The 14,586-nt window shown below is 39.4% G+C and overlaps 1 protein-coding gene across 5 annotated transcripts in view; it reads left to right on the forward strand.

Moving 5' to 3' along the window:
* Positions 1-14,586, forward strand: part of KLHL29 (kelch like family member 29) — a 405,860-nt gene that overhangs the window by 260,375 nt on the left and 130,899 nt on the right. For all 5 annotated transcript variants that reach the window (XM_042803184.1, XM_033004989.2, XM_042803185.1 and 2 more), the window contains 2 exons: positions 2,562-2,703; positions 3,467-4,009. In XM_042803184.1, the coding sequence (XP_042659118.1) occupies positions 2,562-2,703; positions 3,467-4,009 (685 nt within the window). The remainder of the gene's footprint in view (positions 1-2,561; positions 2,704-3,466; positions 4,010-14,586) is intronic.

Genomic DNA, 14,586 nt, shown 5'->3' on the forward strand with positions numbered 1-14,586 from the left:
GGTGCTCTAGTTTTTTGGAAAGCAAGCTTTCAGTTGCAAAATAGGCAACCGGATTTCTGTAGGATTTAGGAGAGCTGTGTCACATACTCCCTTTCATACCCATTCTGTACAGAACATATGGGTACTTTTAAAATTATAGCATGTGTGTGGTTCTGTATTATTTAAGGTACAGGAATATTTTTTTCTTATTTTAGATCGACACTGTTTTAAAGCAACTTAGCGATGTAACAAAATTACACAAGATGCTGCACATCTTGACAAAGCCACACAATGAGAAGTATGTATTTCAAACCCACTTATAAGACCAGGTTCATACAACAAAGAAATGCAACATACAGATGCCACATGTGGAACATGCGGAGCTTGATTTGAGTTGTGCATACTCCTGTCTGCCTTTGATGATTCGTAAAAATGCCTGGCTCTGTATTGCATTTGCTGTTTTTAAAAGCTTTGCTTTGGGATAAATAATAGTGTTTCTGGGAAAAGTATCTTAGCTGATGTATAGTCAAAGAATGCTGGTGGTGCTTTTTTTTTCTTTCTACCGCAGAGTTCTTTGGCCACTGTTACAGTTTAGCTAGATCCAAAGGGATATTGCTAACATGAACTGGTAAACCACCAACAGTGTTATATCCTCTCGTGTCAAAGACCTTCTACAATGTAAAAGCTAAAGGTATTCAGATTAAGCCTTTTCTTAGGACAATTTATAAATAGAAAGCATTTCAAAACTGAGATTTATTTCTTCCCCTCCTGCTCTTTCTTTCCTATGAATACAACACAATGAATCTTAAGCTCTTGCTTGTCTGCATGTCCTCTCTTTTTGACTTTCCTGACTCTCATTTTTATTTCAATTGTAAAAGTTGTAGAAGTAGTTGAAATGGTGAGGGCAGAAGGAAATGTGAATCTAAAGCCTGGATATCATTGTCCTTGGTGCCAGTAGAATAGAAAAAAATCTGGACAATTTAAATTGGGAAAAAAAAACAACAACAACAAAAGAACAGAACAAAAACCAACCAAGCAACAAACCCCTCCTCCAAAAACAAAGCAAAACAACAACAAAAAAACAAAACAAAAAAAAAAAAAAAACAAAAGCATGGAAAAAAAATAAATTGATGCATTTTGAAAAAAAAAAAAAAAAAAGGAAAATAATAATTTAGGCGTAAGCTGAAAATTCTAACTTCAAGATACCATTAAAAAAAAAAAAAAGACATTAAGAATCACATTTCCCTGTGAATATCTGCATTTAACGAAGTATACAATTTCTAGTGAGGAAAATATTGCCATTGTGGCTTGGGACCAAAGAAAGCAGCACAGCAAAATCCCATTCCTCCATCAAGATCTGCACCCAGGACTCCTGCCTCCCAGATCACACACCTCCAATGCATTTAAATACATGAGGAATGACTGATGGGGTTGGGAAAGGTGTGCATGTATTTGCAGAGGGCATAAATGGGTCTGCTAATGACTTCTTTCATGGAGTGATTGAGATACTGGTGGTGGGGAAAAAAGCTGCTGGTGTTGACAGAGATTTCATTGGTACTACATGACCCAGGGCATTTATGGAGTTCCTGTAACCCGTCTCAGAGCTAAATTACTTCCCAGATGTAAGGCAAACAAGCAATCTCTCAGACTATTCTGTTCTTTATGGCTTCAGTCCTCAATACTCATTCAGCAATAGGCAGCTGGTTCCGTTTTCTTGGTTTAGCAGTTCTGACACCAGTAAAAACAAAACAAAAAAACTTTTAATCTTCCAGCAATTAAATGTGCTGCAGAGTTAAATAAACAAGACCTGCTGGAGCACCCTTCTTTTCTACAGGCCTTTTCTAAGCAAAGGCATGGTTGTTTGGGAAGATCCCCTAAAACTGCAGGGGGACTCTGGCTTAGCATTTAAATCCATGGGATAGTTTCTTTATCAAAAAATCTCTTTCAGATCATATCCCCTTTGATGATTATTCATCCCAGATCCTTCCCCTACTTTACAGTTATTTTAACATCTCTGAAGAACTGCCAACATACCCACTTTAGCAGCCAATGACTGCTACATGGCTTTTTTTTATTGGCATTCAATTTTAAGGGTTGATAGACGGTAAATACTAAGATTTCTCTTTACTGTTCTACAGTAATTCATCCTACGATTGTAAATAAGTCTCTGTTGTTTTGTCTTCTGCTAAACAAAGCTCACTATTTTTGGAAGACATTGAGCAAACAGAAGATTGTCCCATTTTATGTAAGCTCTGACTGAATGGATATTGCCATATCTGTTTTGGGGGGTTATATTTTCAAGGCAAAAGAAGCAACTTTTTTCTGAAAATGCTAGTTTGTTGTGGATTTTTTTTTTTTAAGGTGGAACTACTACATTTCTAGAAGATTTTTTTTTCAAATATATTGTATTTTCCATACAAACATGTCATGCAAGCCTGGAGGAGAATGATAGTTAAAGATCTTAAGATATCCTCTTGGATTGTAACAAACAAACAAACAAGCAAGGTACTAGCTATGAGGAAGAGTAATTATTCCCAGTAGTCTGAACATTTTTATTCTGTCTTTTTCTCTCTCTCCGGTAGACACCTTGCATTTCCAAGACTGAAAATCAGCCTCAAGGACTTGCAACAAGTGTCAGGTGGGGACAGACACCCATCAATCAGTCCACGCCCTGGGACACTGATGAGCCTCCATCTAAACAGATGAGGGAGAATGAAAACCCAGGTATGTTTCTAATCTTATTTGTAATTCTACAAGGGAAAATCATTCAAAGCAAATTCAATGCACTATCTCCATTTACTGCTGTGAATTAGACTTCATTGTGAGCCCTGTCTTTATTCTTTAGCAGGGTTTTTCTCTCATTGTAAAGACCCCTCAAGTTTCTTCTGTGCTGGGGCTAATATAAATGTATTAAGATGCCTGCAAGTTCATTAGAGTGTTGTTTTTTTTTTTCCTCCTTCTCTGCCTTCACTAGAGGAAAAGGCACTCTGTAATACTTTAAGACCTCTTTTATGTCCAGAACTACCTGAAATGATTTCCAGCTTCCAGACACATATCATACATTGTGCTACTATGCCAGACGCCTAATTACAATCTCTTTGTAGTGGCTGGAGCACCATTATTATACACACAGAGTGTTTGTCAGGGAGCCATGAAAGCACGGTGGGGAAAGAGGTTAATTTTCTTGGAAGCGTGCGCTTAAGCTGCATAAAGCACAAAATATATAAAACCACAAACATGCTGCACGACACCTGATGAGTATTTTAACAATTGCACTCACATCGCCATAGCAATTTTACACACTTACCGGCTGGGAACGGTTCCAGCCCCTGAACTGCTTTAGATACCGTGAAGGAGAAGGGCGCGTCGCTGCAGTTCAGTAGCGGACGCGGGTGCAGGAAGGGGGATGGCTGGGGGTGTTTATTTTTGTTCTGGTCTCCCCCCGTGCCGAGCCCCCCACCATTGCCGGCCTTCCTTCATGCCGCAGGTGCAGCGCCCTGGGTGACCACGGTGGCGGCAGGCAGCCAGCCCGCCCTGATCACGCACTCCTATGGGATGACGCAGCCGCCGACCTTCAGCCCGGCCGCCAACGTCCAGGCCCCCGTCATCGGCGTCACACCCTCCCTCCCTCCGCACGTCACTCCTCAGCTCCCGCTGATGCCGGGCCACTACCAGCTCCAGCCACAGCCCTCCCAGCCCCTCAGCAACATGGTGGTCAACCTCCAGAGCCAGCCCTTGTACACTAACAGCCAGCCCCTCAGCATGTCCTCCATGAGCGGCGTGGGCCCGGTGGCCCACCCGGGCCACGGGGCGGTGGGCAACGGCCACCTGGCCTGCCCCATGCTGCCGCCGCCGCCGCCCGCCCTGCCCTCGGCCGCCCTGCCCAGCAGCGCGCCCACCACCAACGGGCAGGCGGCCGCCCCGCTGCCCCCCAATGCGGCAGGGGGCCTGGACAACACCAACGGGGTGCAGATGCTGCGGACGATCGGCGTGGGGAAGTACGAGTTCACGGACCCCTGGCACCCCAAAGGTAAGGCGGGCCAGCTCGGCCCCGCGGGGCGTGAGGGCAGGGGCGGGCGGCAGGGCCAAGGATGGCGGCGGACTCCTGAGCCTCCCCGCTGCTCTCCTCAGGCCCGCCAGCCCAGCTCCGGCGTCTGTCTCCACACTTGCCTTTAATGCACAGATTTTACGAGTAAATGACAAAAAGCAGTGCGTTAGAAAGAGGGAGGACGAGCTGTGGGCATATTCTGTAGTGAAAACCAGCTTTCGGGCCCATCAGATAATCTGGTGGTCCCGATGGTAAAGCATCCATCGTCCCATGCCTCTCCCTTTGAAACACACAACCATGTTTCCATCCAACCACTCTCCTTCTGGCTTCAGCTGTGTATTAGTCAGAATACTAACCTTCTTGAACCATTGTCTTCTCCCCACCCTAGTAGAAACCCAAGCCAAATGCAAAGTAACCCTGCTGACTGAAGCTGAACTACCCAAAATGTTCAGCGTTGAGGGAAGAACTCTTCGTTACCAGCTTCAGTGGGCTCAAATGCTGCAAACCACCCTGAATAGTCATGAGCATTCCTGAGAGATTGACCTTTTCTGATAAGTAGTTTCTAAATGAGCCACACCGTTGGGTCACGTTGGAGCGTTATTTCCGAAAGTCTTACCCTAGACACTTCAAAAATACCTACGCTCTGTGTACTTAGTTTCTAATTTAATTTGCAGAGTTTTCCCTGCTTCCCTTAAAAATCATGACTGTGCCGCATGCGCAGGTAAAGTGAAACATAGCTTACAAAAATATAAATGCAGATCTATCAGCAAAATCAATTAAATTGATTTTTAAAAAAACACCCCAAAGGCTTCATTAAGTCTGTGATATTTTATGTATACATTTGTATTCAGGCACAATCCATGTGTAAATTATTTACTTGCCACAAGCTATTAAGTTCTATTGTGTAGCTCTGTATTAAAGACAAGGAATCTCTATTAAAAATGATTAGTCCAATAACTCTTCTTGCTCATTACATAAATTGTACTTTGGTATGTGCAAATCCTAAACAAGTGTCTCTTGAAAAGGAGTTCAGGCACAAGCTCAGCAGTACTTTTCTAAAGCTAAGTATTTGGACTGCTTTTAAATTTTCAACTCCAAGCCTCAAATATGATGAGAACGTTTGCTGGATGGTGAACTTCTGAATTTTTCTTTAAGATCTAGATGGGCTTTAAGTGATACCAGCCCAGTCAGGTAGTCAAAAATTGACCAACAATTGCTTTATAAGAGTTTTGTTAATTCTTTCTCTTAAAAGAAAAAAATAAATTAAAAAAAAAAAAAAAAAAAAAAAGCCAACCAAAATCCACAAAAGCAATTTGTCAGGTCAGGTTTATAAATGACAAACCCTTGATGTTGTAGAAGGAGAAAGGGGAGAGATTTATACTCTAATCCTGGTAGACTGAGCTGTAGTGGTTCTGCTGGATGTCTCTCTTCTCCGTGGAAGCTGTTTATCTTCTAAAAGGCATCATCTCCACTTTTCATAGCCACCTATCCCAATTTACTGCACTGGATACTCAGATACATGATCAAATTAACACAATTTAAAGGATTACTTGATGTCATTGGAGACATGTGCAAATATACAATACAAGGAAAAACACATAAGCTTAAACCACTTTCACTGTGGTAATTCGATCACATATCTGAGCCCTAGTGACACTAACCTAGTGAGACAAATGAGCACGTCAGTGACTACACACTTGAGGTTAGGAATACTCTTAAATGCCTTGCATACTTAGGGCCAGTAGCATTCACTGTTACTCTTCTTCCATCAATTAACCATCAGCATACCTCTGGCTAGCAGATGAAGTAAACTTCAACTCAGAGCCTAAGTAAAAAGATTGTAAAATATTTAATCAGTCTTTTGATATTTGATTTGCAAAGTTCTAGTCAGCATTCTTGCTTAAACTGCCATAAACCCTAGTCTAGTCTAATTGTCCGAGTGCCACTGAGTGCGGTCAGCCGAGGAGGCATTCATTAAGGTGAGGAGGAGAGTTCCTCCCTAGAGTATGCCAGGCATGCCAGACCTAGCTCTGATCTGGTATTTAGAAACCTCTGTACCTAAGAGAGGCTCGTAAGGAGAATATTAAAATAAGCAGTATTTCTAATCCGTGACAACTGCTGACACATTATCCATACTGTACTTTATAAACTGCAAACTAGACAACTGTTTTCCCTGGGATTAGCTGGCTTCTTTATGACCATCAACTACTGAGTTACTCCTGTTCCTGTAGTGGTTAAAAATAAACAAACATAAAATAACAAAGCATGCCTATACAAATGTCTCATAAGCAGGACCTATTTTATAGAGAAAAAGTAATCTCTTCCTCCATTTCCAATGATAAAAGCCCTTACATCTAAAGCTATAACTCTTGTCAAACCCAAAGTCAGAGAAGTTATATATTGGTTTGAGTTGTTTTGAATGAGAGAGAAAGAGTCAGGAAAGAGAAGACAGCTGGGTGTCTAACTAGACCTTAAAACCTCACTAGGATAAGTGTCTTAATATAAGCTGTATGGATTTCAATGTGGCTCAATTTTGAAATTATTTTTTGTTTTAAATTCTGCCCTCAGGGATTTCAGTCTCTAAAGCCTAACTGATTTCACAGTCTTACATGATAGGCACCTTTCTCTCTGGGAAGCAATGGAAACTATGAAAAAATACTAAGCTGTTCAAATATACAAGTTCAAACTAGTTCTCTACAAGTTTCATTTAAATATTCTCTCTCTTTCTTGGGGAAACTTGGCCAGCATTATAATAAGAGCCACTCCTAATGGCCTTAAGATCCATCTCATTATCCTGAGATACTCTGTATTATTATTTCACTTGACAATCCAGTCTTGTACAGGTTTGAATAATTACCCAACTCTCCTGTAAGTGAAAGAGCAGTTCTTGCTGGTTAATATGATAGGGTTTCTTATATTTTTTGACTTTATTAGGGAGCTGATTTGAAACGTCATGCTTTATTTCCCATAAATATCTTTCATTTGGCTCTGTACATGTTTGGGCCATATTATATTGTATTCATGCAGAACTAGGTTTCTTGCTTGGCTGTTTCTAAACAAAAGTAAACAAATAAATTGCCAAAAGTTAAAGGCACTGCTAGTATGCTGTCTCATTTGCAATAGGTCAAGAGATCTCACTTATGTGACTGAGTCATTTCTGTGGCTCTGCAAAAAATACATTTTGATTACAGAACTCATGATATAAAACAGATACATCATTCCTTTTACAGTGTCACAGCTAATTCCTACCTAATTCCATTGAAACTACTTGTAAGAAAATAATTTTTGCATGGATTAGAGAATCTTCTTGGTCTGGATGGGTTATATTCTGAGAAAGGATATTTTGTTGCTTCTGTAATATGTTAAATATGAATGTGAAGTTTAGCTACACGATCCATTTACTTAGTGAATTTATAAAGCAGTCACATTATGAGAGACGTAAATAATGTTGCAAAGTAATTACTGGTTTTAGCAATGTGTGAAGAATTGTAGAGCTGCCTTATGAAATGCATGCGATCTTTCACCATATACAATCAACAGTAGTTTTGAGACGTGTCTGGTTTGGCTCATAATTGCCCTTTGGATAGGATTTATGCCAAAACCTCCTAGCTGACTTCAACAGCTATGTCACCTTAACACAGACATGTAACAATATTTTAGAACATAATCAGCCCTTGTTTTCTATCCAGGTCCTAAGTCTTGCTCTGTAGTTTAAAGGTTAAGTTCCAGGGGAATTAATAAAGCAGAATATTCAATACTATGAAGATGTTCATTGTGAACATATTCAGCAAAGATCCACTAAAGTTCGCACAGCCAAATTTTGATGTGGCTTCTTCAGAAAATACAGAGTTGCAAATGATATTCAAACACAATTTCGGTATCTTCAGGCTACACAATGTGCCAGCACAAGTTGTCGCTTGCACAACGTGCCTGCAGAGAGAAGAGAGGGAAGGAAATCGTTGCTTCAGTTTCTGACACAACGTACTGGTATCCCATGCCATGGCACAGTGACAAAGACCAATGTCTATGTGCCTGCCAATCCAGTTGAGCCCAAACGGAGAGAGATTAAACAGTCTGATGAAGGACTAGAAGAGATTGGTTGCCGTGCAGAAATAACTGAATAACTAAGAATTAGTCCTTGACTTTTTCGTAGGGCAGTATGCTTCTTTATATCCAAGACTTGTAGTAAATCCAAAACTGCACACTTGGTGGGTAGCCCTGCCATATGTAGGACATAAGCGTTCCAGCTTGGACACTCAGATCTGCTACACATTTGAAAAGATACTTTCTTCGTAAACTTGATGTACTTTGAAGCATAGTTGCTAACACAAAACATGAGGAAAATGCAGTTCTTCATTGCAGTACTTCCTCCTGCAGTGTAAAATTAGCCATGGACATCATGGCTTTTAATTTGTGGATGTTCATGGATATTACTGATGTTTGTTTCCATAGTGGTTTTGTTCTATTATTCTTTGGTTTGCAGTCCTCAACTAGTGGGAAATCAGATGCTAATTAGTGTTCAGAATGTAATGACTGTAGAGACATAACAATATCAGAAATAAAATCTGAATGTTAATCCTTGTAGTACTAATTTCTTAACACTTCATTTTCAAGCATCACCAAATAACACGAACTAAACAATAACAAAACTACAAACAAATACTGTTGCATCATCACTTATTGATTGCACCTTTCACACTTGACTTTATTGCATTGGAATTCTCATTAGACCTTAGACAACATTTACTTTCCTTAATCATGAATAGTAACAAGGCAGACTACAACATTTTGTCAATAACCATCAACTTTTTCTTCACAAAAGGCTGAATTTTCAAAAGGATTTCAGCTTGACCTGCAATTCTGTGAGTGTATCTAGTTCTAGACAGGAAAGCTTGGAGGTGGGGGAATGTTTAAATTCAAAGTGCAACCTAGCATTTGGAATTCTAATGTTAATTAAAGGATATTGTGTGATGAAGACTAGAAAGCCTGTTTTCAGTTCTCTGAAACCAGAATACATGGCCCATGTAACCTTAGGAAAATCTCCCTTATTTTTGTATCCTTTGATATAGATAGGTAGATAAATTGATCGATTATAAAAATTACAGATAAAAAAAAATATATAAAATTTTCCTCTTTCTGTGTATGTGTATATACATTATATATGTGTATATATATATGAACATATATGCACCTAGTTGTGGGAGAAGAAGTTTGCAACAGAAATAAGTGTGCATTCTATCTCCTTTTTCTTGTAAGAGAGTTAGGTTAACATGGAAGTCTGTTAGCATTGTACATGCTTCTTACTGTGTTTTCCTTAAGATAATCTTGATTTTCTGGGGCAGCCTAAATGGTACCACCAAAAAGAGCCTGTCTGCATCCTCTTTGCACCCTCCTTGCAGGTATTTATATACACCGGTGAGATCCCTCCGAGCCTTCTCTTCTCCATGCTGAACAGTCCCAGCCTTTATCAGCCTTTCCTCATAAGGGGGATGCTCCAGTCCCTTCATCATCTTCGTGATCCTTTGCTGGACTCTCCAGTAGGTCCATGTCTTTCTGGTGCTGAGGAGCCCAGGACTGAAGACAGCACTCCAGGTGTGGCCTCACCAGTGGTGAGGAGAGAGGAAGGATCACTTCGCTTGACCTGATGGCAATGCTTTGTCTGATGCAGCTCAGGATACCATTAGCCATCTTTGCCGCAAGGGCACACTGCTGGCTCATGTTTTAGCATATTCATGCATGGTAATTAACTTAAAGCAAACTGCTAGAACAGGTCTTCTAAAATCAAATCTTTGTCAAGCTTAATTACAGTCTTATGTCATTAGGATATTCTTAACAGAATTGCAAAGTTGATGAGGGTATCTAAGCCATTGCTTGAGCAAGACTGAAATACATTTCACCTTTTTGTGTTCCAGGTAGAGGATTTTCAGTAATCCCTGCCCTGTCTTTTAATGGCACTATTGGTCAGGTCATGACAGACAGTGATTAGTGCACTGAAGAGTCAAAGAAGACTTGTAATAGTCCTAGAACATTGCCTTGCTAAATGTACAGCACAGAGGAGGTCATCTAATTCTCTTTCAATTCAGAGCTCTCAGTATGTGAGTGATTTGAGATTTCCAAGTTTCAGCTGGAGAGGAGCCTCTCACAACTACCAATATTTTATGAGAGTTATTATTAAAAAATATGTGGGGTTGCTAAAGCATGTAAAACTCCCTAAAACTGCTCATAAAAGTCATCTGCTCCGTGCTGCTTTTTTTTTTTTCATACCTGTTTTTTTAAATAAGCACCAGATTTGCAAATGTAGTTCATCTGTTCTTGAAAGTACAGAGCTGTAGAACTTTGATTTTACTCTGTCATATCATATTATGTCATCACTTGCAGATCCACTTAGGTAATTAGACAGTGATACATTTGAAGATGTCTTGAGTTTCTTCCCACCGTGAAGTCTTAAGATATGGTTTGCTTAGATTATGATTTCTTAACAAATACGTTTTTGTCCATGACAGTGGCTACTAAATGCATTCAAAATAAGAGGAGGCAGACTTCTGTTGAATTACTATTTTCTCTCCTGTCCACACACTATGCTCCCAAAATACAAAATTTCTCAGGGGCTTGATGATACCAAAATCTAGGCTCCCTTTTGGCACAGAATACATAAGTGGTAACTCTTCATAAATATGACCCAAATTTCCAGACAGGCTACCTATCCATCCACCCAAATGCTGTTCCAAAAATCCCTTGCAGAGAGCTGGAACTGCATTTGGATGTTTGAAAGTTATTAATTGTCCAAAACACTTGAAGACTTTCTGTTCTCCTTTCAGAACTCCTTATGTTTAATTTTTGATTTCTCTGACCTTGTCTTCCCTTGGTCCTCTGTCTTGTTCAACTCTGGACACATATTTGGATGCAACCCTTGTCTTCATCCAACCCTTTGGATGCAATGGGAAACATACCTGTTCCCTTTCACACTGTCCTCATATACCTGGAGCCACCTTAGGGCTACATTTCCCAAATACTCAGTCCTCTCCACAAGTTTGGCCTTTCTTTGAATTTTCCACTAAGATTTCTTCCTCTTTACAGCAGGGTTACTCCACTTCTTTTGTTGTCACGACTTAAAAATTGACAGTCAACTTACACCTACTGCAGAGAGTCAGCAGAGAATGGGGACTTCACACTCAGTCCAAACTGAACAAGCTGGGTCCATCAGGAGTCAGACTGTGCATTTGTGTATACACTTCAGTATTCTCAAAATGGGCTGTTCTGTGATCTCCAAAGATCTCCAGACAAGTGGATTTATTAAATTGAAAATGGCTTTTGGTTTCCCTACAAGAAAGTGGAAATTATTCTTTTTTTGTAATCAGCAGTCCTCCGTAGAGCAGTGCCTGAACTCTGAATGAAGAATCATTTCTGTCTTGTTGCATTCAGAATGAGAATGATTCTGTCCCATGTTAAATTAAAAGAAACCTAAACAGATTTGTGAAATACAAACATTTCCAAATAGCAACTTTTCTTACCCTGCTGTGCCTTGAGATTGCTGATGATAAGCTCCGCTGTCCCACAGTGAGGCTGGGCTTTGAGCTGCAGTCAATAATAATAATAACAACGGATTATGTAGCACCTTGCATCTTCAGAATGCTTTTATGGACATAAAGTTTTTTTTTTTAAATTAACAGTTTGTTTTTAAATAAGCATTGTGCATATTTTGTAAGACTAGAGATACAAGGACTTTGAAGCAAAAACAAGAATAACTCTCAGGAAACTAGTTTTGGTGTAACATCCCACAAATCCACCTGTTTCAAAGGTCTTCTATATTCGCAGGATGCATGAGGAGAGGAATGATTTGTAAGTTCACAAACATTTGTCGTGATGCTTTCTTTTCTTCAGTTTTTCTTTCGTTGTTTAAGTAGGAAATAATTTGGGCAACAATTTGAGTGGTGCATGCAAGATAATTCTTCCCAGCAATGGACATACTTATTTTTGTATGTTGTGTTCCTGTACACGGTCACAAAAATATACCACTAAGTTCTTTCCACACAATGGGATATTTAAGCTTCTTGCATTCAGTCTGTTTTGTATTATGTGTATATTCAGATTTCTAGTTGTATGAAGTCAGAGTAACAAGGTATGTGTATATAGTTCTATCTTAATATTTACAAATCATTGCATTAGATTCCCAGACTAGATATTCTTGAAAGTATTGTAAGGTGATGATATCATCACTAGGAAGGAGGTACTTATATCTACTTATGCGGGAAGGATTACCCATAGACAAAACTTCCATCATCTAGATGTACAAATAAAAGCATCGTGAAGTTTTGTCATATTAAATTCAGAAATTTACAGCATGTAGTATTATACATGCTTACTACTGTACTGGAAAAATCCTTGGACTGTTGACAAAATCAGGAGGTTGAAGATAAGTGTTTGATCAGGAATATAGACAGTAATATATACATACACCTAGGTGTACCAACAATTAAGTCAGAAACATTTGAGTAGACAAGGTGCCAAGATACTTAGTCAAGTTTGCACAGTGTGACTTGACTATGTAATACTTTCCAAGGAGCTGAAACAGATTGGAGAGCTTGCCTAATGACTTTGTACATTATATTTTGCACAAAGTTCATTGGTATTGCAACATCAGGGGAAAAAAAAAGAATGTAGAATTAAAGAGAACATTATGTTTTTACTCATGATTTCTCTCATATGTCAGAGGAAGGCAAAATATGTCTTGTCCATCAATCTGCACCCTGGAGTGTTTGGGTGAGGATGAGGAAGGTGGTATGAAAAAGATGAAACTGGCTAAAATGGAAGAGTTCTTAAGAGAAATGTGGGCTGACATTCCTGTTCAGTTTAATTTGTAGACAAACCAAATCCAACAGCAAGTCCAGATCCTCTCCAAGGGCTGTTCCTTGTGAGTAAAGAAGGAAATGTTCCTTGCATCCCCAAGCTATAGATATTCTTTAAAACAAGGAGCATTTTGCACAAAACACTACCATCCTGTGGAAAACAGGTGGAGGAGCAGTGCTAGTAGATCCCTGTTGCCTGTAACCTAGGAAATAGGAGATCCTGCTCTTTGCCTTTTCCTCTATGCAGTGCAGACTTTGTTACAGCAATTTTCTAGATGGCTGAATTTGCTGGGGTTTACATGTTTTTCTGCTGGATATGCTCCTATCACAGCCAAACTCTGCTGTTTTATGAACAGTGCATTTCTCTGAGGTTTTTTTTATACTTCTGTAGGATGGTTAGAGCTCTGATTTGGAAACAGTATTGAGAATCCAAATAGAAAACATTTTTTCAGGATCATTTCAGAAGAACTTTTGTTAGATGGATAGGAGGTACATCAAGCAGGAAGCAGTTAAGTGTTTTCAGGTTTATACAGATACAGATATTTAACCATCAGTATGTAGAGAATCCTTGCACTCTGAAGAAATATAGGAATCTCTCGTTCATTTCTATAAATGTAACAGGAACAGAGGCTCATGTTCCTTCAGCTCCAGAGTAACATGGTTCTTCATGTATTTTACTTGCTAGAACGAGAAAAACAAATTTGACATCCTGTCCAAGTTATTCAAGGACAGTCAAATCTGCTCATGAGTAGAAATTGAGTATATTACAAGAACAGTCAATCTGTTAAAGCCCTACACCAATAAGATTTTCTTCTATAAGAACTTAAATGAGTTCCACAGCCCTTCCCTGGAAGTTTCTCATATGCCTTTGGATATTACTTTACTTTTTTTTCTCTCTCTCAAAACTGCCATGTAGGCAAACCATGTGCAGCGAATCTAGGTGTTATCAGTCAGGGATGCTTTAATTCACTTGCACTGAGATAAAGTGGTGCTGAGAGCACCTCTTGGCTTTAAGGGTGAATTCAATCAAGAATTTTACTAAAGCCAGGGAATTATTTTAGCATATATTTTTGTCCAAATTCTTGGTCTCCGAGTGCTAAATTCAGTATTTCAGTAAAATTTGGTATTTCCTGAGACTGAATCTCCTTTTTGTGTTTTAAGGAAAATATAGAAGGGCTGTTTATATACTGTAGATCTACAGAAGTCTCTGGAGGTAATGTATTAACATATTTAGAACACAAATTCTAAATATCAAAGTATTTTTTAATAGACAGTTAAGAGAAGCAGCCTATTTCAAAAATACAAAGTCCTTTTGAATTTATTTAGTTAGTAACATTGGCTGGTTCCTACTCCTTTGAACACACTGAGAGCAATGTTGGGTTTTTAAGATAGCTTCACACTCCAGTGGGAGGTAGCCAGCCCTGGAGTAGAGTGGGACCACACTGTGTGTTTGTGACAGAAAAAGGGGTAGCCGTATTGCATCCAAATGAAATAAGAGAGGTGGTTTTAAGGATATAATTTTTAATTACCTAGTCTGGATCTAGATTATAATTACATAGTCTGGAATTATGCCAAGACACTGAAATTAATATTTTAAGTTTGGAGGGAAGAAAATGAGATTGCGTTTGGCTGGGTTGGTAGTTGTCTATCAGTCATGAGCTCAGAACCAGGAGAGTTCAAGGAATCTGCCTTGAACCTACCTCCCAAAAGCAG

The sequence above is a fragment of the Tyto alba genome, unplaced genomic scaffold (assembly GCF_018691265.1).
Source record: "Tyto alba isolate M040663 unplaced genomic scaffold, T.alba_DEE_v4.0 Super-Scaffold_40, whole genome shotgun sequence".
In the NCBI taxonomy this organism is placed as follows: domain Eukaryota; kingdom Metazoa; phylum Chordata; class Aves; order Strigiformes; family Tytonidae; genus Tyto; species Tyto alba.